We start from the raw sequence: 23,359 nt of genomic DNA, 5'->3' as shown, positions 1-23,359 counted from the left end.
CAGTCATGGCTCTCACTGCTGGTTGAACGGTTCCCCTCCTCCTCTTGTTTGAACTCACATGAGGGAGTTGAAAGCCATGTACAGGCTTTCTCATGCAAAAGTGTTGATCGCACACAGTGCTGCGTAAGCCACACCACCTTCAGGCATTCAGTGATAGAAGTGCTGACATTAGGAGAGGCTAAGCATACTGGACTCCATTGCCTCCACCCACAGCCTTTTACAGATAGGAAAGCTGAAATAGAAGAGTCAGCGTAATAGGGCACCACCCCATGGAAAAAAAAAGCAGCCTTGTCATGCTCATAGAAACATGCCTAGTTGTTTCTCCCTGCTGTAAGTCAGCACGATGGCTCGGGAAGTAGAATGATCTTGACAGGAATAGGAGAAGATCTGCAGGCCATGATTTTGTATTTTGGCAAGACCTACTTATAATGTCAGTAAATTGACTACTGTTGAATAGGAAAACATCTGTTTTTTTACAGCACTTCAAAACAGTGAAAGTACCACTATGTAAAAACTAACAATTTTCGTCATAAAAAGTACACCTGGCAAACAGGCAGACCATATCTCAAATGAATGGGTGGGGACCCACTAAGTTTTCACTTTTATTTTATATGTATCTATATTATCTAGCTATATTTACTTATTTATTTACTACAGGCGAGTAGTGGCATAATATTAACCAAGGAGTTCCATGACTTTATAGAGGTACCAGGCAGATTGTAGCATGACTGCATATGGTCCTATAACTCCTCAGTGACATGCAATATTCTTGGAATGTACAGTTCAGATTACAGCATTCAATAAATTGAATTTAGCTATATTTTGGCTAATATATATGTAATAGTGTATTGAGTGGGTCAGTGGTATGTGCAATACACATTGAATGACACTCCTAGTTATGATCTAAAGCTGGCTGTAGTGTTCCTCTCATTATACCATTAAAGGTAATGGGGTGGGATAACCTTATGAAGAATTAAGTCAGTTGTATATTTCTGGAGAGATTCTTTCAAGGTCCTGTCCAATGCACACATGTAATAAATCAGCCCTCCAGGAGGACTCCAATCATAAATTATTTAGCAGATTCTTACATCACAAATGGAGTAACAAATCCAGGATACATTTAACAATCAAAGAATGCATTTGGAATTTGGTAAATATATATGTCCCTGGTTCTCCTCCAAGTCTCTCTAATCATTTTCCTCCCCTGGCGGAAAGGTATCCCAATGTACCTTTTGCAACATAGCCTTAGAATTTGCCTATGAGGAAACCTCGCGTCTTAAATGCTTTCATAGAAAATTAATGAAATGTGGGTTTGAAGTGACAGATATTTGATTTATTCCTTATTTAATTTAATTATTTAATTATCTTTTTGAATGTGTTTTTAATATAAAGAACAAAAACACAAATGACAGGATTCACCAGCCAGTCCCTAAATAGGCATTTGTCACCTGCTGTGTCATTTTAGGATCACTGGCTCATTGGATACTCTTGCACAGTCATTTGGTAAAATACAGTGCAGCCTCCTAGGGATATCACATGCAGGATCCATCCTTTTAAATGTGTATGCTAGATCTTTGCAAAAGCAGCTTAGGTGGTGTAGAGTACAGTTTCTGTCCCATGCAGACAAGATTCTGGTACTTAATAAGACTACGAATGAAAGTACCAACATTGCCAACTTTCAAGGTTCCTGATTTGCAAAGAGCAGAGTAAGAGTTAGATGATTAACTGTTGGCTTCCATTTATTAGGTCCAAAATGGAAGTCATCCTGTTTGGACCATGTGCTGGATTTGAGAACCTGATAAAACATGTCTTCTCTCTAGACATTTTGGCCAGTGTAGTGAACTGTTCAACATCACAAAAAAGTGGTGTGAATGAAGAATGAACTGTGATACATCGGGTTAATGAGGTAAAAATATCCTGTACCACCTATCCTATCTGAGGATGGTGATCTTATACATTCCTGGACAATTGTGGTCCAGAATGGTAGGGACGCTTGTACATGAATGTCTTAATTATGCCAACATCTTACATGCAGGAATGCCACATATTTACTTTACAAACTCATAAGAATGAAGGAGCCAGAATGGCATTGTTACCCCATAGAAGGGACCCAATTTCTATATTGCAACAATATGCTAATTGTATGAAGGTTAAAGACCATGTTGAATTTAAAATACTTTGCCTAGCACACCTGGTCTCCATGGGAGGGCCCAAGGTATTTGGCTTATAAAGTTTGTCCATTGGTTCACTTCAGACAACCAACTCACACACACAGTGTCTTCCAATGCCTGCTTTAAGATGGTGCACTACATCTTCCCCCAGAGGACTTATATGACACCTAAAAGTCTCCACTGCATATCCCCTACTGACTGGACAGTTGCCCATGCTGCAATGCCGGCAGTGCAGACTTCTTGAACCTGGAACGGCGATGCCGGTTGGTGCAGGACTTCTGGGCAAATGTGGTGACAGACTTACAGAGGACTATGCCTTTACGAATTAACAACACACCATTACACTGCCTGTTGGGCTATCCCACAAAGCCAAAGGGTCATAAGATGGCCTACAAATTCCTGCAGTTGTCGCAGGTTCTGACCCGATGTAGAGTAGCCATCACCTGGCTGGGTCAGTGAGCCCCCACAGTCAAACAATGGTACAAGAATGTACAGAAGTAGGAACCAGCAAAAAATTGGAGGACGACCTCCAGGTATAAAGGGATGTATGTGATCATTTTTTAGACCCATATGCAGCTGGTGGCGATGTGACTGGTGCGAGTGTGGATGATGACTCGAATACAGGTGGGAGAGAGGACTGACCCCTTTAATTTTTGTTTGTTTAGTTTTGCGAGCTTGGTGTGTAGCTAGGCACCAGGGAGTGCTGGACATAGATCGTTCGAACATTCACTGGCTGACTGTTTGTTCTCTTCATTACAAACTGTCATGTGCTGTGTATAGTATAACCCATACTACTGTCTCTTGTTTTTATTAAACTGAAACATAAAGGTTGAAAAAATGGTTGTATGTTTGTGTTATACATGTAAGTGTGCCACATATGGCGAAAGGTATGTCCTGTGCCACAAGTACATGTGACACAGGCTTTCAGTCACCCATACACATTTATCCAATTTATATGCACACATATCCCCCATTCATACACACATATGTCCATACATCCCCTAAGACCACACTCTCACTGACACACACGGTAGCCCTGCCATCTTGCCCCTAGTCAAGATATTTTGTTCAAACCATAGTATCTGGCTCTATGGACATAAGCATTAAAGTCAATGAAGCTGGGCATTGGGGTGTCAGTTAACAATGCAGGATTTGCTTAGTCTTCACTAGCTCACGATGATTTTCACTAATCATAAGTAGCTCTCACTACAGAAAAGGTTAGAGATCCCTAGAGGTCGAGCCTTCTCATACATTGCTCCTAAAGCATGGAACACCCACTTGATCCCCATTAGAGGCTCTTCCTCTCTTACTGATAGTGTCCTATACAAATATGTATGACAGTAAATAAACTGGGGGAATACCAACAGAAATTACTTTCTCTCCTAATGTGAGAATAGGCAAACTGTAGGGTGCGGGTGCAAAAAAACTGTCACCTTACTCTAAAAGCTTAGTCAATAATTACAGTTCTAGCCTGGCAACTGTATTCAATAATTGACTTTGAATAGCCTGAATGCCAAGTTGGGGAAGCAAAAACATAACTTCTTTGTGTTCCATTAAGCTGTAGAAAATTACTAACTCCCTTAAAATAGAAAGGAGACACTTCTTTCTGGACAATTTGTAAAGAACACAGGGTGAGGAATTACCCACAGAGAAATGACTTTCTTGGCCATCTAATTGGTAGCTAATGTAACAAGAACTTTTCGTTGAAATCTCCTGACCAGCTCCAGAGCTCTACAGAACTGTAAGTCAAAAATGCTTCAATAACTTAAGCTAGTATCAGAAAATAACCTCAATGATTTCCCCAGATCGGAAATATGGATTAAAAACATTGACACAAAAATGAATATTCTCTTTTTGCTGTCTCCATTCTGCTGCAAAATCCACATGGCTCTTAAATTCTGCACAGTCCAACTTTCTCTAATTCCAAGACAACTACAAGCAAGTGGGGACTAAGATCTGATTTGGGAAGAGCAGGAGATAGCTAATATGGCCTGCTTATGAGAGAATTTCAACAATTCTCAAAAATAGAGGACTTTGGTAGCACTTCCTCCTCACAGAAATCCACAAAATTATAGATCCTACTCCATCCAAAGACACGATTTAAATTGGTTCCACATCTTTGAGTCTGGAAGTAAGTAAACAATTAAGGCTAATTTCATACATGGTTGATGGTTTGTCAATCCACTGTGTGCTCTTCCTCCACCAGTCCTGGAGGAAAACTATCTTCCATACTTAGAAATCCCTGGACTATTTGCTTTTCCCTACGCAGAAGTCGTACTTTTGGTGACAGTGTAATTCCAGGGTTCCCTTCAAGTCATGACATGATGGCTCACTTGACTTGTTCTTATATTTCTCATAAATAAACCCTCACGTCAGGGGCTCGGGAAACATTATAGCAATGTCCCAACACTTTGGTTGTTCTCTGTCGGCACTTGTGGTCATCGCTGACTTTGTTTCTGGTCAGGATCCCCAATCCTGTCACAGTGTACGGAGCAAGAAGAATCTGCACCTGAAGATCCACCTTTAATGAGGGAGGCAGCTTTCTGACATTCTAAAGCAGTTGAGATGCAGAGGCAGGGTTTGCCGTAGGGCAGAAATGCAAACGTGGCCGAACAGAACATCTTGCGATTTACAGCAAATGTCTAGTTATTCCACACTGTAAATGACGCATTAGTCTTAAGGCATCTAGTCTGAATCCTTTTTTCTCCCACAAATATTGAATTCCTTGGCAGAAGCTATCAAAAATGTAAAATTAAGCATTGGCAAAGCAAATTATTTTCGCTTCAAAAAAGGTTTTTGCCAGTTCAGTCAGACACACAAAAAAGATATAGTATGGTCTGCTGCAGTGCCTGTTATTTTCACTCACATAACAAGTGAAGCCTGTGCAGCAGTACTGCAAGCTTTACCCACCAAAATAAAGTATAAGAAAAGCAGCAAATTCTTCTTTACTTAGCCGCGGGCCGCAGTGGGTCGCAGCAGTGCAAGCTGCACACACACACACACTCTCATGCACATACACAACCACCTACACCTCACTCCACGCCTCCACCACACCAGTGCCACATTATATATATATATTAAACAGTTGCAAGCTAACTGTGGAGAAGAAATTCATCCTGTATGTAAACAAAGGAATGCTATTTTCATAATCCCTGCTCTCTGTGTCCCTCTTTAGAGTGGATATTCTGTACCCTAGCCTCAAAGCCCTAGCCAGGCAGATGGGGAAAGAAGACGAGTTTGAAGCACTGTTGACCAGCACACAGACAATACACCCGCCCAAAGGAGCCTCGGAGGTTGCTATCAGAACCCGCCAGGTAAGGAGAGTTTTTTTAGGTCTGCCAACCTAGGAATAATTTCCACTGTCTAATATGGCAGTGAAAAACAAGTGCTGATTAGAGGGCGTAACTTTAGAGAGAGGATGGTTTTTGAAGAGAGAGCAGCTGTATGGCATAGGAAGGACACGTAACCATCTGCAGCAAAAGAACTTGGAGGCACTTCTACAGGATAGTAGACTACATGGGCTCTGATAGTCCATATTCTCTACAAACGAGCTGGAAACATGACTATCTGTAAGTGACTCCAGTGCAACTTACTTTTCACCATGTGAATACACTTCGTCATCGGGTGGTCATATGTGACATCGGCCAACACCATGTGAGTAGGTAGGTCGGTTCATTTGAACGTTGAAAGTGATAGCTATGTTGGCATTGTATAATTGAGGTTGATTCCATGAAACTTCTTATATCAATGTTCAATAATCTTTCATTTTAAATATGCAGGGCTATATTTCATATAAACTCATTATTTGTGAATCTTTTGGACTCTCTTGCTCACTTTCTGTTTCCCCAAATTAAATTATTTCATTTTCACATGAGGTGAAATCGATACTGTTAATTGGAAAGATGCCAGGTTACTGTCTATCCAAATCTGGTGGGCCTGGGTTACTTTCACTGGAAAAAATAATAAACTTTCAATGTGTAAACTTTCTAAACCACTGCTTGCTGGTCAATTGTTTTGGACACTTCTTGATGCTTATGTAGCTACTCTTCTATAGACTATGAGGTAAAATGTAATATAATCTTTTATATACATTAGTTGATAGAAGACTTATGTTGTTACAGTTAATTTAATATAGTCGTAGAGCAATTGTATTTTCTTTAATTTTCTTTATCTTCTGTGGTATATATTTATATTTCACCTTGTTTAATAGTGATAATTATTTACCTTGTTCTGTATTTGTTTTTGGTTTGTGTCATCGTTATTTTAACTTTCAATATTTTGAACACAGAAGTTAAATATAATATGATTAGACATTTTGGTGGGTAGGGGAGCTATATAAAATATCACCAATTCATCAGAAATACATTAGGATAGTTTATATGATTTTGTGCCCTTCATCTCAGGAACAGAGGCACATGGCACACATGATCTCAACGTATTTCTATGATGTACCAATGAATAGCTATGAGATATGGAAGTGTCTGCGGTCGTTCACAGCATTTTTTTTTGGGGGGGGGGGGGGTGGCATCGTTTTGCATTATGCCACTGCTCAGAAACCTGTGTTTTATATATTGCTGCAATAGTTTTTATTCCTCACTGCACTTTAATTAACCGTTGTCTCCGTTAGGAGACCATAGGCAATCAATTCCAAAGTGCTAGTTGCTATTAAGGGAAAAGGCTGTAAACACTGTTTGGATCATCAAGTTTTTTGTAGGGAAGAGCATAAGTGGCATAATTCTTTCTAGCATAATTACTCGTACCTACCACAAAATTAAAAGGAGTTAGGGGTAATTATGTGAGATACGTAGTCCAGCATTTAGTGCTATTTTCTTAGTGAAAAATACACCATTGTGTATAAAAAGGGCCCCAGTACGCATTATGCTTGAAGGAAATAGTGCTAAATGCTTCAGGATACGAACAGCAACATCCAGCAGCTGCTCACTCACTCTAACTTTTTTGTTCCTGTGCTCCTGCAGTAGGATGTTTGTTAACCGAAATCACTCTTAAATACTCAAGCTAGCATAATTTCTGTACTTTCGGATCACAAGAGTAATTACTGAAATGACTCCGGTGTAATTAAAATTTCACGAGGCTTAGTTTTTTGTATCACAAGTGATGCTACAGTAATCTTAATTCAAAAACCACCCGTTTCAGGAATTTGCCTCCGAAGCAAAATCGATATCTAGATTTCTCTCTGAAAGCAACTTTTGAAAAAGAGGATTTTGCCTGGACAAAATGTTGCTGGATATTTTGCACAGCCCTAAACAAACCAAGAAAATATGCTAGTTGAGGTTAATATAATGCTGCATGTTCTAAGGGAATGTACTGTTTTAAGAAAGTGTTTGCTAATTTTCACCTTCGGAGTAGTCCAGAGAACGGATTTGATAAGGGTTGTAGCCTTAATTCCATATTGCCATCATCACTGGAAACGTAGTGAGGGGAACCATAGGAAAACCAAATGCTTTTTGGGCAATGCAAGGTACAGTGTTCATCAGCAGCCATTGTCAGTGTGCGAGGTCCACAGTGTGCCCTGAATTGAATAGCATGTCCCTCTGTAGCTCCTTATGCAAATAATCCAAAAAGAGCCACTGAAAAGTGACAAGAAAGTCATCTTCTATAATTCTCATAACATTATCAAGAATATATTTGATACATAGGGTTTTATTGAATTGATGCATTTATTTGATTACTGTAATCATTGTACACAGAAGTGTTTGCAGATAAAACATGAAAAGCCAATGAGTGTAGTACATTGGGTCCCAACATGACTTGTTGGAAGGTGATACATAACAGATGTTCTCCATTTGTCAAAATTTGCGATAATGTTGGGTTTATTAATGTCATCAAATTCTGCAGAGTGGGTTGTCTGTACTGCCAATAAATGCAGATGGCTTGTTCTGGTGCAAAAACACACCACCAAATAGGCCACGAGGAGTACAGAAACACTGTGGTGCATAAAGATAAACACATAGTAACAACTCCAACCGCTCCACTTCCTTTCTGTTGAAAAAACTATAGATCAAGCTTTTGCTTGTGATCATGTGAACCTAACCAGATTTATCAGCAAATCTTAACCAAGTACTCATATTTGAGAATAGAGAACAGATGTTCTGACAGAAGTGTTTTTGAATATTTTCCTTTCATGTTGACTTTTGCAGCTTCCCAAACTGTACTTTCTAGCTAAGCAAAATAGTGTTATTACCTGAGGGGTCTTTGCAATATAACACCCCCAGTAAGCAGACAATACCTCATGGAGTTACAAGTAGAGTTGTAAAACAATGCCTATCATTAGTGATTACCAGAGGATGATAGATGATGTAGTGGATCCACATGGTCCTGCTCTAAATTTATGGTTACAAAAAGTGGCTCAGAAGGGGACAGGACCAGGGAGGCACATGAGATGACAATCTTTTGTGAAAAAGAATGGAGACCCGTTGAGATGAACCTTACAGTTGGGTACTCACCAAAATATTGATTAAACTTTCAAAATGCAGCACAGATATTTCAACATTTTAGCTTTCTTAAATTTAAATCCTCTTAGGTAACTATAGAGCGAGTTGTGGAGCATTACTAGTTAATATTGGGGGATGGCAGCCAAACCTTAATACATTAAGGAGGTGGGTAGTCGGAAATCAACAGTATAAAAGAGTGGGCGAGTTGGGACGTTCATGCCCATTAAGCGCTTTCTGCCTGATTATTTGGTTTGATGTCAAAGCCATACGATAAAAGGTGTGGCAATGGTTAACAGGCGTAGGAGGTACAATTGAATGTACTTATTTCTCCCCAACATAAACACAGAGCACATGGGGAAATGATATTGTAGATAAGTAGAAAACTAGAAAATGTGAACCTGGCAAGTGTACAGGAGGGTATGTGTCTAAACATCCTGATATGGTATGCATGTTACAGGAAGTACACCTTGTGGGCTCAGAGTTTGGATTTTTGGCGCAAGAAAGATATATTACCCTGGTACATGCTACATTTAGAAATGATTTCCAAAGGGTGGCTAAACTAGTGAAAAAATCCCTCCATTCACAGTACTCAGAACCTAGCCAGATCCAATGGGCAGCTATGCTAGGGTCTTTGAGACATGGGGCAGAAAACATGTACCATATTCAATGTATATGCTAGACTACGTTTCCAGAAAATTATGCTAGAGTAGATAGGCCCCTTACAGTCTGAAGCACCACTGTCCATACACATAATAGGAGGCACCCTCAAAGATGTTAATGGAAGATGTGGACAGATTTGCAGCAGCAACACGTGACACAGATACCACCACTCAATTCACACAAGCTATGGCACTTTCAAATTCATGGAGAGTGAAATGCGCTACTCCTAATTTTCGGGAGGACACGGGTCACTATTCAGACTAGATTAAATATTTGCCCCAAACACTGTAATTCCCCAGATCTTTCAATTTTGAATACTTGGCAAGGATTATATTTGACCACTGCCCCCACCTGCTGACAATCAGAGCACAGATAAAACAAGTTAGGGAGAAGTGATGGTTTCCTGCATGGGAGCTGAGGGATCAGAAAGTGGCTACTGCCCCCTTGCACAAGACCAAGACCTACTTCAAAGACAACGCTGGGTGGGTCCAGTCTGCCATAACCCTCTGGGAAGCATACTAGATGGTTCTGGGTTTGCTCCTCAGCCACAAGCAGGACTTTGAGCTCAGGGAAGGTACGGAGGAAAAATTCATGCTTTATCCAGATCATAGTTTTCATATGCAGCAGATCCATTGCCCACAATTCAAATTTGCTGGACCTGTTCTTGGAATTTGGAAAGTTTTCTGGGTATAGGATTAATTGGTCAAAATGTATTAATTTACAGATAAATTAATGTAATATCTAGGGGCATGGTACATTGAGCAACAAAGTGCACTGCTGTCTGAGGCCTAAGCCAATACAGTTTGCATGGCACTCTACGCAGTCTTCTGTCTGGAATCTGAGTCTATACAGTTTGTAATCTGAGAGATAGTCCTGCTGACTATGCCTATTAGCACTTTAGCACTCAGCACCCTGAGGGATTGCAGCATGAAACTAGGCTCCGTGATCTGGGGGTGGAGGGGAGAGGTCACAGTGGCCTAAGCCTTTAAAATCATTCTAATTTTCTGGGTAGCTTTGTGGCTAAAAACTGAAGTCTGTAAAATACCAGGGTTTATCACCCCATCTTGCGTTCTGCCGGTACCATCTATGTAAAACCAGGGATAACACTGATTCCTGAGTCTTAAGATGTTGCCTTTGATGTCGTTAATATGCTTATTGCTATCTTTGAAACCTGACAAAATCTACCTATTTTTGGTTCCTGGATGTTGGGGATATGCGTCAGATGCAGGTAAGGCAGGGTTTGATTCTTGTGTCTGCCTGTCTGATTCTTGTGTGTGCCTTCATGACCCATAGATGATCTCTGCCCATAACATTTCCAAGAGACAGACCCCGGTAGCTCTATGACTATTAATATCAGGATTAAGACTCCTTCAGATATTTTCCCATTTTTACTCTTACTCACCCTTCTTCTGCTTTGCTGGATACACAACCGCCTGATACATTATTTTAACAAGTAGTGAGCTACTTTTTCGCGGTTTAGTGTGGCTCCTTGGGACCTCGTACCTTCTTAGCCTGCACAGGCCAAACGTCTTCTCATGGAGGTGAGGTCCACTGCCCTGGGGAGATGTGTGCCTCGTTTCCACGCCCATTATTACCAATTGGTAATACAGTTAGCAAAATCGTTGTTTTATTAGTGACCACTGATACAAGAGAAAGACCCTGCTTTTAACTCACACAGAAGAGGCAATATTTCATGGGTTCTCTTAAATTTACAATTGCGATCCCTTTGCATTTGAGTGCTGCAAATTAATATAAATGTATTGATATTCAATTCTTTGTGAGGCAAATAATGTTTATTGAGAACATTAATGGTGTATTCATACTAATGCACAACATTTATTTTTATAAACATTATTGGGGAACAACATGGAGCAGTACAAGTCCCTATGGATGCTGTGTAAATTGTAGGTTGTAAAGTTTTACTTGCCTGTTATTTCTCCCCCCTTCCACCAGCCTTCCTCAGGGTTATACTTCACTTGATGCCATAACATGTGATTTCATTTCATGTCAAAGTTCATGTGCTGCAATATCCTGTGAGGTCACATTATAATAATTATAATTTTGCAACCGGTCTGTTACCATAAGCGATAGTTTAAGCTGTGTTCATCCATAAGCAGGAGAAAGTGCTGCACTGTTTGATTGCCACCTTCTCTCATTTTACTGTAGCTTCAAAGAATTCTGGAAGGCCTTGAAATCCATATGATCCACGAAGTTCAAAAGAAAATTAACAAAGAAATAACTATGGTTATATCCGAAAGAGCAAGAGAAGACCGAGGTCTGCCTACAGGTAGGAACCCAGGGCCGTGATGCATTTCACAGAAAGGTGCTAATGTTATCATTCTTACTGGCCAGGCAAGTGCTTGCTACCCATGGTTGTTCACTGTGAAAGTTGCATTTAGGATGCCACAGTCGTCAACTCTCTTTTGGGCTTCTCAAACTCTTCGCGAGGTGGAATTTGTTTCAATAGAATTTGCTGCATTATTATGATATGACTGCCTTACTTTAATTTTTTTCTAGCGCGGTTTCATTATCATTCAGATAAAAACAATAACTAGGTGACTTACGGCCATGTTCTATGGTGTGGCATCAGATTAATATCCCACTGTGCACGCAGCCCGTTTGATCAATCTTATGTTGGTGCGCCCCTACTTTTCTAGCATTCCGCTTACAACTCAAACATAGTAGATTAATGACACTCCACCCTGATCACATTACGTAACCACCATACTTGGAGAAATAATTGAACAGTAGTTGTTAACCGTCCCCATGTCATGTTACTTTATGCCAATCTTGATTTTCCTGCCAATATCACCAGGCATTCTAGGATTTGTAGTTTAATTTCCCTCTATGATTATCAGTGTAGACCTATGAAGTCTAGCACGCTTGGCAGTTCACAGCTATTTAATTATACTCCTGGATTCAGGGTATCCATTTGAAGGTCTTACGAAGGATGTGGAGGGTGTTGAAGCAGGTGGAGGTGACGGCGTTGATCTGTTGGGTCATGGTGAGGAGGAGTTGAGTATGATGCCAAGGTTTTGGGTGTGGTCCATGGGAGTGGGGGGTTTCCGAGGGTGGTGGTCCCATGCTGAGGGGGTGGGTCCAAGGACGAGGACTTCTATCTTCTCCGAGTTGAGCTTCAGGCAGCTGCTGCTCATCCAGGATGCGACATGCTTAATTCCTTCCTGGAAGCTGAGTCTGGTGGAGGGAGAGGATGAGCTGGGTGTCGTCGGTGTAGGATACTAGGCTGAGTCCATGCTGTCTGACGATGGCGGCGAGGGAGGCCATGTAGATGTTGAAGAGCGTGGGGCTGAGCGATGATCCTTGGGTATGATCCCTGTGGGTTCGGAGAGGAAGGATGGGAGTCTGGTTCTTTGGATTCTGCTGGGGAGGAAGGACTGGAGCCAGTCGAGGACGGTTCCCTGTATGCCGGCGTCGTGGAGTCTGGTTATGAGAGTGCAGTGGGAGACGGTTTCGAAGGCTTCAGAGAGGTCTAGTAGGATGAGGGCCGTGGTGTGGCCTTGGTCGAGGACAGTGCGGATGTTGTCAGAGGCGGTGAGGAGGGTGGTCTTGGTGCTGTGGTTGCTGCAGAATCCGGATTGGGAAGGATCGAGGATGGAGTTCTCTTTGATGAAGTTCGTTAGCTGGACGTTGACGATCTTCTCAGTGACTTTGGCCACAAAGGGGACGAGAGAGATGGGTCGGTAGTTTTTGAGGTCCGTTGGGTCTGCAGAGGGCTTTATGAGGAGGGGCTTGACTTCTGCACATTTCCAGTTGTCGGGGAAAATGCCGGCTTCGAAAGTGGCATTGATGGTGTGTCGTAACTCAGGTGCAATGGCGGCTGCGGCTCTGTGGAACATGTGTGGCAGGCAGGGGACCGTGGGAGCTCCTGAGTGAATGCTTTTCATAGTTATGGTGGTGTCTTCGGTAGTGACCGGGGTCCAGGCGGATATGGTAGGCTGGCTGTCGCTGCTGGAAGAAGAGGTGGTTTGGGTGTCAGGTGTCTGTTTGTTGAAGTTGTCATAGAGGGACTTGATTTTCAGATGGAAGTAGAAGCCAAGTGTGTTGCAGAGGTCCTGGGAGGGTGTGACGTCTGTGGCTTCACTGGGGGTTTGGTGAATTCCTGAATGATGCTGAAGAGTTCTTTTGAGTTGCTGGAGTTGGTGAGGATTTTGTTCTGGAAGAAGGTCTTTTTGGTGGATCTGATGAGTTGGTGGTATTCTGTCATGGTGTTCTTGTAGTTGGTCCGATCTTCCGCGGTTTTGCTGTTCCTCCATAGCTTCTCGAGACATCTGCAGGTTGGCCGCTGGTTTCTACTGGCCCTGTTGTTGGTAATTCTGCCCATTTCTTGCATGACCTCAGCGTCCAAGGCATTATGCTGCCATCGACGCATGGCTGTGATGCTGTCCCTGATGAGGACCTTCAGCAGGAGGTCTACGGGGGCACAAACAGTTGTGCTGTGGGTTGTTTGCTGGTTCGTGATCCGGAATCGATGGAGACTTACCTCGAGGTCTTCTCCATAGTTGACTCCAATTCTCAGTGTTTTATTGACGGTCCTCATGAATCTCTCGGCCTCCTCATTTACTTGGGGCCATGGTGGCACAATCTTTCTGTGTCACACTCATATACTCTTGGGATAGGTCCTAACCCTGGAATGAGGGTCCGTTGTCAGTCTCAACTTCCTCCAGCAATCTGAAGAGAGCGAACATCTTTTCCATCACTGGTTGCAATGCTGTGGAGTGTACCATCTCGAACACCGGGTATCTAGAGTGGTCATCAATGATTACAATGGTACACTTTCCATCGGGGAAGCTGCCAAAATCCGTGCTCAGATTGAACCACAGGTAGGGATGGAACTTTTCTGTCACAACGGGCTCTGGTGCCCTCCCTTCTCCGGTGATCTGGCAGGTAGGTGACTTCGAAGTAATATATATCTGCAGCTGAACAGTCCACCTCCCGATCCTTGGTGGTGGGTTCTGGGGAATGCCCATGAAAAGCGGTACTAGTGGCCTGTTGTCTGTTACAACCCTAAACCGTCTTCCGCACAAGTAGAGGTGAAATTGGAGGCAGCCCTATCAAATTGCCAGGGTCTCACTTTCTATTTGAGCTTATCTTGGCTCTGTACCTGTAAGGGCCCTACTGGTTAATGTGACAGGGACCCTCATCTTATGGCTGTTCTCCTGCAGCAAAACGGCTCCAAGTCCTACGGGACTGCCATCTACCACCAGTTCTTTGTTGCGGTTGAGGTCATAGTACACATTTGTTTCTTTATTCAGTAGTGCTTCCTTAACTTACAGGAATGCTTCTTCTCCCTTGGCATCCCAATCCCACATGGCATCTACCTTTGTGAGGGCCCACAAGTGCTCTCACAAGATACACAGGTTTGGGATCTGCCACCCACAGTACATGGCTATTCCCAGGAAAGTACACACCTCTGCCATGCCCCTCATCACCAGTGCATTTTTGATGGCTTCTGACTTCTACAGGTCCACCTGCAGGCCATCTTTGGAAAAGATATAGCCAAAAACTCTTTGGACTACTCAAAAAAAGAATATTTCTCATGATGCAATGTGAAGCCATGTTATGCGTGGCAGGCCAGTGTTACACTGAGTCATTTGTGGTGTTCCTATAAAGTCCGGGAGTATATCAATATATTGTAGCTAATGTTAAGTACCCCATCTAGGCTAGTCAATATCTCTCTGATTGTGTTCTGAAAACCTTGGCTGATGAGGAAATACCAGATTTGAGGCACTTGTACTGCCTCAGACCATGGTGAGTGGAAAAGGTTTTTATGTAGCTGGAGGTGAGATCCAGCTCTAGGCAGTGGTATCACTCATTGGGGTCCAGCTTTGAGAACCACTGTGCACAATTCAGAACCCATATGATGTAATCCGTGGTGGGAATGAGATGAAGTTCTCAGCAAATTGCAGTGTTCAGAAGGCACATGTCCACACAGTGGCGGACATCTCCTGCTGACTTGGCTGAGTGCTAAAACCAATGGGGACACCCATGGGCGTGGCCCAGACACCTTCACTATTACATCTAGTGGCTCCAGCTTTTGCAATTTCACCTCTACTAGGGGCTGCACATTGAAGGGAACTCTTTGGTGGAGTAAGGCTACTGGACGTACTGTCTGGTAGATATGAAGCTTTACCTGCGTGCCTTTTTGGCAGCAAAGGCACTGGAATAGTCCCTGCAAGTTCTTTAGAATGGTGTTTGCTTATTTGTCATGAGTTGAGCCAAGAACACAAGCCGCAGGTCCTCAGCAGTGTGGCAGACAAGAAGAGTGTGGGTCCCTTCTATGGAGACAAGGAAGTGTGTTTACACCCTCTGTGTCTCTGTTCGATACTACTTGTTCAAGAACCCTAGCCAATGACAGCTGACACCTGCTACCATCTGCAAATAACTTGGCCTTTGGGGGTTCCAGTCGGGGACAGCATTGCAGTCTTTCAGATTGATGAATACCCATAACAATCACAGAGAACCCTGTGCATATTAGGGACACCTTCCTTTTCATGTCTGCTGTCTGTGCCACCAAAAATGGTGAAGATGTCATCTTCTTCGCTGTCTGGGATGCTTTTTACTGGATCCTTCATTATCTGAGGTGTTCTCTTCCAGACGTTTCTGTGAGACATGCGGTCTTGGCTTGATTTGTGTGTTGTGCCCTTTTTCCACACTTTGACAGACACAAGAAAGTAGTTCCTTTTTCCACACCGAGAGCACGTTTTGCCTTAGGCCTGGCAGGTGTCCCCTTTGTTTAGTTTCAGGCCACAGTTCCTGCACTTCATGGGAGTCGGAGTGTTCTGAGTCATCATCTGTGCGCACCCTGATCATCTGTAGACAGTGTCTACTCTCGCTTCCTTGATCCAAGGGGATCTTGCGTTGCCTGACACTGCCAGTCTTGAGTTCTGGTACGTGCTAGCTCCACTTCTCCTGCTCAGGTATTCAAAGGTATGTGAGATCAGACCAGTACAAGGATTGCATTTGGGGTCATTGGAGACTGGTGAAGGATTAGGTGCCCTTGGGTCGAGGACCTTCAGCCCTTGGCCTGATCATCGTCGTCTCACATGCTGATGAAGTGCGCAGGCAGGTGGGAAAAGCGTTGATTTTTTCGTCTTCCGGCTGGTGGGCATAACCCTGTTTGAACCTCTCAAAATCAAGAGGTAGCTGGGGGTCAACATTTGTGTTCTTGGCCAAAACTGCAGTGTCATAGCTCCTCTTCAATCCAGGGTTTTAAAGAGCTGATAAATCTCTTGCCTCTGAAATGTAAGAGAAGTGGTCTTTTCACTGTGCCATCTGTTTTTCCACGTTGCACAGAAATAGTTGTTCAGCCGACATACGATGTGCGCCATTGCGGTACAGCAGTCTCTGCGTCAATCAGGGTGCTAAAGGTTGGTAGCGCTGTCAGTGATGCATGAGAGCTGAAGCCACGTGCTGGTGTCTTAGGGAACGGTCAATCAGATATCAATTGTAAGCAACTGAGGACTGCCAGGGGTGGCTGGATCCTCTGTGAGCCTCCTTAGCAGTGGCGAGAATCCTTGCTGGCTCGGGAAACGGGTTGAGTTGGATGCGGAAGAGTGAGGAACCACCAAAAAGTTTCTTTTGTAAATAATTACATCAATGCTTTCTTGCGTCGCCTCTCGCTGGTTTCATTTGTCACTTTGCGTCATTCACTTTTGTTTGTGGAAACAGTACAGAACCTTTCACTCAGTCACTTGTGCTCACTCATTCTCTGAGAAGTATACAGAGAATACACAGTGGGAAATTTTCAATAGGTTTATTGAACCAACGTTATTCTTGTATAAAATAAGTGTGCTGCAATGATTAATAGACAGAAGCCGATAAAAGTGATTATGAGAACCGAAAGCGTAAATACTAGCTTTAGTTTTACTATGGTGTTAAAACAGTGTATATGTGTGGGCATATAACAAGGCAGTAATCTGGCATGCTCCTACTATGCGAACCCTACTCTAAGTGTACCTAGAGTGTGTGTAGGTGTGGAGCCAAGAATCCCCCCAAGGGACGATCCAACCCCATTACCTGATGGGCGAGAATGAAGGACGCCATCTTGGTCATGAGCTGGACAACCCTCAGGAGATGTCAGACCACTGCATGGTGAAGTATCAGCATACAGGGACTCTCTTTGTTAGCTGTAGTGCCTCCTCTACCAATCTATCGGGATGTTCATCTTCTATAATAGAAAGCAGCCTTGCGATGTGTGTATAGATTAGTGATGTTAAGGATATGTAGATAGCCCTGTCGCCCCGTGAAGGAAGATAGAGATGACATTTCTACATAGTGCAAAAAGAGACGTTGTACATGATGTTCATAGCATTGTGATAATGTTGTGCAAAGCTAGATGTGTAAACAAGTTTAGTTTCAGGGAAACTAATCCAACATTGTAACACACGCAAATATGTGCAAACATTTACGGCTGAAATGTTATTGTGAGGACAATGTAAGAAATAATCTGTTTCGCTACATGGGCCTAACCTTGGAATACAACAAAGGGTTGGAGGCCCAATTACTACCAGTTTAATTGCTCCTGAGGAGTAAAAGAACTCAGTGGTGGCTTCTCCGCTAAGGCCGAGGAGCGTCGCTCCACTGCCAGGACCAGAAAAGAAAGGAAAAAATAAAATGATAACGGAGTGTTATTATCATTTTATGTTTTCCTCCTTCTGCGGCAGTGCGTGAGGGGGCGGGCGGAGCTGCAGGGGAGGAGTGATAGAACACTCCTGTGTGCAGTGACTGTTTGGTCGTCCCTCTTGGCTGCCGAAAACAATAATGCGCACTCCCCTGCTATCCAGGCATTCTGCATTACAGACTGCATGGAGAACATGCCCACCCCTACAGCCCCTGGCTGAGTGCCGTGTCACAGTGCTCAGACCAATCACAACGCTGCATTGCAGTGTTGTGATTGGCTTAGGGGTGGGAACCTTGCTGCCTGCTTCCTCTTCCGACTTGGAGTTGGGCACAGACGAGCAGGAGAGAAGACACAGGACTCGGAGGCTGCAGGGTAAGCAGTCCGCGTCCTCCCTTCCCCCACCCCCGCAGGAGCCATGCCGGCCATCCCTGAAAGAACTGACAGTACCTCTCTGGGCAAAAAGAACTTTATTGTGGACAAACCTGGTCACTTTCTTTTTTTGTGTTGACATTTTTTATTGAATTTTATCATGAAATACAGAGTAACACAGAAATACTAAAACAATGAATTATTGATAATATTAAATACATATGTTGATGATAAATATGAACGAATAAATAAGAAATCATATTATATATAAATATTAAAATGAATAAATCAGGGAGTAGATATATGGTATAAATATCATGAATAAGAACTGGATGTTATACATGTTATAATATATAAAATATGAATAAATATAAATATAAAAGAGAATGACTTTGTACAAGAAAATTAAAATAATTAGATAGGAGCACAAAAATTAAAAAGGGAGGAGAAAATTGATATGAAAAGTGGAAAAAAGAAGAAAAGAAGAGAAAAGAGATAAACTGTAAAGAAGAGAATAAGAGAACAGTGAGAGATAATAGAGCCAGAGGAAGGGAGGGAGGAGAAGGAGGACGGGAGTGGGGGAAATATATTGATGAAGGATAAATGAAAGGAAAAAAGAAAAGAAATACACAAAATATAAAATAATGAATTACTTAATTCAAGCATTTGCATTAGGAGTGAGAGTGGAGTTGGCATCAGTGTTAATTTCAGTTTTTTTAAAAAGAAGACCAGGTCTGGAGAAATACATCAACTTGATCTTGAAGATTATAAATTGTACGCTCATGTAGGGCTGTTTGCATCATTGCCACCAGCCATTCTTCCTGAGAGGGTGGAGAAGGAGACTTCCAATGACGCAAAATACAGATTTTAGCTGTAGCCAATGCAGTGTGTAGAAGACGTATTTGTGATTTAGAAAGTTTTTTAAGGTGTCGAAAATCATGTAGAAGGATTGTGGCAGGTGTAAATGGTAAGGATAATGGCATTGTGGAATGTAAAGTCTTGCCAACAAAGGACCAAAAGGACCTTGTTGCTGGGCAATCGCAAATGATATGAACTATGTCACAACCAGAGGTGGAACATCTCCAGCAATTAGTGTGTGAAAGCATTACAGCTTTATGTAACTTAGTTGGTGACCAGTGCCATTCATGAAGGATTTTAAATATACAAAATTTAAGCCTTGCTTCACGAATGCCTTTATGTAATCTCTCCAGTATCTTGTCCCATTCAGAAGCCGTATATGAAATAGATAAACGAGATTGCCATTTATTTTGGAGAGCATACGAGAGAGATTGTGAAAATAAAGGAGACATAAAGGTTTTATAAAGACCAGAGGTCACTCCTCTAAACTTTCCCCACAGATTTAGGTAAGATTGTATTGGGGACACCTGCAACACCCAAGGAGGAGATCCCAAGAGTTTCCTCAGACATTGTGGAAGTTGAGAGTATCTAGAGGAGTGTTCTATAGGAAGATTAAATTCCTCACATAATTGAGAAAATGATTTAAAAATTCCATCATGAAGAAGTTGATCTGGGGAGTAAATACCAGCTGCTTGCTATAAAGGCCAGGATAAAGTGCGACCATTGATACGGATAGCTGAATTGTTCCAAAGAGGAGCCTTAACACGAATACGCGCGTTTGAGCCTAGTATACGATGCCCCTTTGCCAAGATTTGTGCATGACTGATAAGATCGGATTCTTGGGATCAGAAGAACTAGTGCCACTACCATATAAAAGAGATAGATCTGAGTTCTTGGATAAAAGATGACGCTCAATGGAAACCCATTTAATATCACAAAAACCTGGTCACTTTCAAAGTATAATGCATGCTCTGCAAGTCTCTAAGAAGAATTGCACTTATATAGTTAAAGGGAAAACTGAACAGGTACCACTCCATTTGAGCCATACATCAGCAAACCTTCAGCTGATCTTGTGTGCTTGGCCCCAAAATGTAGACTGATTTACCTCTAAAGAGGAGAAAAATAAATACTCGTTATTGAGCTTCAGAAGGGCAGTTAAGACCTTGTTCACAAATTAATTTTATTTCATGTGCATTTATTCATAGCATTTGCTCATTATAGGGCCTTTGCCTATAATGGTTAAAATCATTCAGATGTAGAGCAAAGTGAGTTACTAAGCAAATGTGGGAAAGGAGATGTCATAAAACAGGAGAAAGAACTAAGAGTGTGGCAAAAGCAAAAATGTGTGCCTCGTGAGGGTAACAGTCAAGGCAGGGTAAAAATGTAGTGCCTTGACATAGCTTTTCCATGGGTTCCCTAGATTTTCAGGAGGGGCAGATTTCTTGGGCCCACGTACGTTCTATTGGGGGTGTCGATAAATATTTCCATGGCCTTTGTGCAAGATCATTCTTTGTTCTTCAAATGTTCATTGTAGGTGTTTCTGATTTTCCCTGTCTTCTTACACTATAGCTCCTTTAGGGTGAATGTATTTATTGATGTCTGATATTTGTTTTCTCAATTTCATCATGTAGTTTACATAGAACCCCACTGTGTACGATGTTTTGGTTGAAAAATTCCCTGGTAGGTTCATCTCTTGTTGCTCTTGATGTCTGTGTCCTTGTAACTTTCCAAAGATTCATTTTCTAAAGGGTCTTATACCATTTGCAGAGGTAAAGGGTCTCTCCTTTCCCCCAGTTGCATCCACATACTTTTATTTTCCCTTGCACCTAGGAGCTTCGTCAAACTTGTAGGTCTAGGATGTTGTAACTTCCTTTTCAGAAAATGATCTTCATTGTTCAAGAATTCGCTTATATACGGCTGTATGTGTTTTGTCTTATCCAAGCTTTTTCTTTGCAAGTATGTAGTTCCTTGCTCCTGTAGATTTTCTTCATGTTTTTTCATTTGTGACAGCATTGTCACAATGGAGAGTTGAGGTAGAGATTTCCAGAATTGTCTTGGTTTCTTGGCACCCTACCTAATTGTTGACCTGGTTGGTGGAGTTTTCATAGACTTATGGCCCTTTCAATCTTGGATCCAAAGATCTGTGGGATAAAAGTCAGATATCCACTGCCATATAGTTTGGCAAGCCTTACCTCCTTGTGCAACCCTCACTCTTTAATGCTTTTCGAATATTGGTATACCAGTTGAATGGTACAATAGGTGAAGCTTCTCACTTCTTCAGTGGTCTTGCCTGCCAATGTGATGTTCCTTCTTTTTAGTTTGTCCAAATTTTTGACAAGGTCTTTGACATATTTATCCTGCTGTAATAATCCTTGCACATGCCTCATTTACTGCAGCAAGTTTTTGTAGAGTCTTTGGTGTTTGAGGAAATAGTTTTACGCATATTATAGGAGTGGGAGCTTTTTGATGCTTATCATTGGGTCATCAGCCATTGCTGAGGCGAGTTTCTCAGCAATCTTGTTGATATATAGTTTGAAGAGAAGAGGAGCCGGCTGACAGTTTTCCTTTATTCTGGAGGTTGTTGCGAATGTTGCTGTTAGACTTCCATTGGAGCCATATTCCAACGCGGCTGTGAAATTTGCACACAACTTCTTTCAGGAAGAGAACCAGATGTGGGTTGATGTTAAATCTCTCTAATGTCTTCCCACAAATTAATTGTTATTGGTCCCTTAGACCTGTATCTTCACTGATATCTCATAAGAATAAATTATTAGTTTTGTCAGGTGTAGATAGATCATTTGGTTTGTGGTGTGCACCATACATATAAAAAATAAGAAGGTGACATTTATTGTCTTTGGTTAGCATGTTCTCTGAGATCCAGACTCAGATGGCACTGCTAGACCCCGTTGTTAAGCCAGGTTCCTCAGACTCGGTACAGGTGTCACTGTATACTATAGATGATGAAACTGCCAGGAATAAAGGACAAAGTGGCAGTTGGGATAAAGGAAAGTCTGTTGAATTTTCTCAGTGATGGTGTACTTTTCTTTTCTTAACTCGCACCCCTATTTATCCTTTTCCCTAATCCTCTTTATGCTTTCGCATCTTTCCTTCCTGTATTAGAATTCCACCTTCCCCTCCTTGTTGTAATTTGCCCTGTTTGTCCCTCACAGCTTCCCTTAAGTTTATTTGTTTAGTGGTTCTGCTATCTGGGGCATCATTATTGTAATTATGGTGGTTTCCTTTTGAAGTAAATTAGGTAGAGATGATGGGTCAGCTAGACAACACTTTGTTAGGTGTTTTTGTACGTTTTCTAAATGGTATGTGCAGCTCTAACGATCATAATCAGTTACCATTTCAAATAAAATCAAGAATTGGTCAAGTTAGAAGGTATTGGCTGTAAAAAAAAAAAACAGTTCCAAGATGGCTGGTGAAGCACAGGCATGTATTATGACGCATGTGCAATATTTGTATCTATCTTTCTAACATGGCAAACAGTAAATACAAATATAAAAAAGGAAGCGAGTAGTGCAGTAGCAATTTCCAGCTGCTGAGTCCTTGTAAAAAAACAAAAAATAAAACAAGAAAAATTCAACACAGGGATTGAGGGGGAGCACTACCATGGCGTGCTGAATACAAAATAAAGAAAGACTCTCCTTGAGTATGCATTGGAAGGAGCAACATGCTCCTGGGTAAGATTTACACAAAAATAGGGAGGCAAGTCCATAATATGGTAGAAAGCCATTGAATCAAAAGCATACAACTGAGTTAGACAACAAATCTAATAAAGCATCAGAATGGGGCTGACCGAAACCCTGCTCTAAGTATACGTTATGCATTGGAAACTATAGGTCTGCCTCTAACAGCTAGTCAAGCCGTAATGAGCTAGCTCTGTAAAGGCGTATTGTCTATGCAGGTTCACAACGGTGTGTGGAGTATCATGCGTATACAACCCTATGTGGTGACTAATTTCCTTGCAGAGTGCTTTCATATTTCCATTTGCCTCAAGTAACATATTTTGCTTGTATAATGGAAATCTTGTAATGGAAATTGTATCATATTTTGTGAGTAAGAGAATGTTTTTGTGCTAGTTTTATGTGTATTAATGATAAACATCTGTCACAATCTCCCGTACATAGACATGGCTGCAAACAAGTCGGTGCTTGTTAAAGGGCCCAGGTCGCCACTAAACATTGTTTAAAGAACAAAAT

General features: G+C 42.0%; 1 protein-coding gene across 1 annotated transcript in view; it reads left to right on the top strand.

The window, feature by feature from the left end:
- Window positions 1-23,359, top strand: part of LOC146817750 (uncharacterized) — a 746,064-nt gene that overhangs the window by 461,934 nt on the left and 260,771 nt on the right. The window contains exons 36-37 of the mRNA XM_085609232.1: window positions 5,347-5,485; window positions 11,450-11,570. Of these exons, the coding sequence (XP_085465358.1) occupies window positions 5,347-5,485; window positions 11,450-11,570 (260 nt within the window). The remainder of the gene's footprint in view (window positions 1-5,346; window positions 5,486-11,449; window positions 11,571-23,359) is intronic.

Source organism: Triturus cristatus, chromosome 6, assembly GCF_964204655.1.
Source record: "Triturus cristatus chromosome 6, aTriCri1.1, whole genome shotgun sequence".
Classification (NCBI taxonomy): domain Eukaryota; kingdom Metazoa; phylum Chordata; class Amphibia; order Caudata; family Salamandridae; genus Triturus; species Triturus cristatus.
The sequence above is the reverse complement of the archived record's forward strand: the minus strand, read 5'-3'. Positions and strand labels throughout refer to the sequence as shown.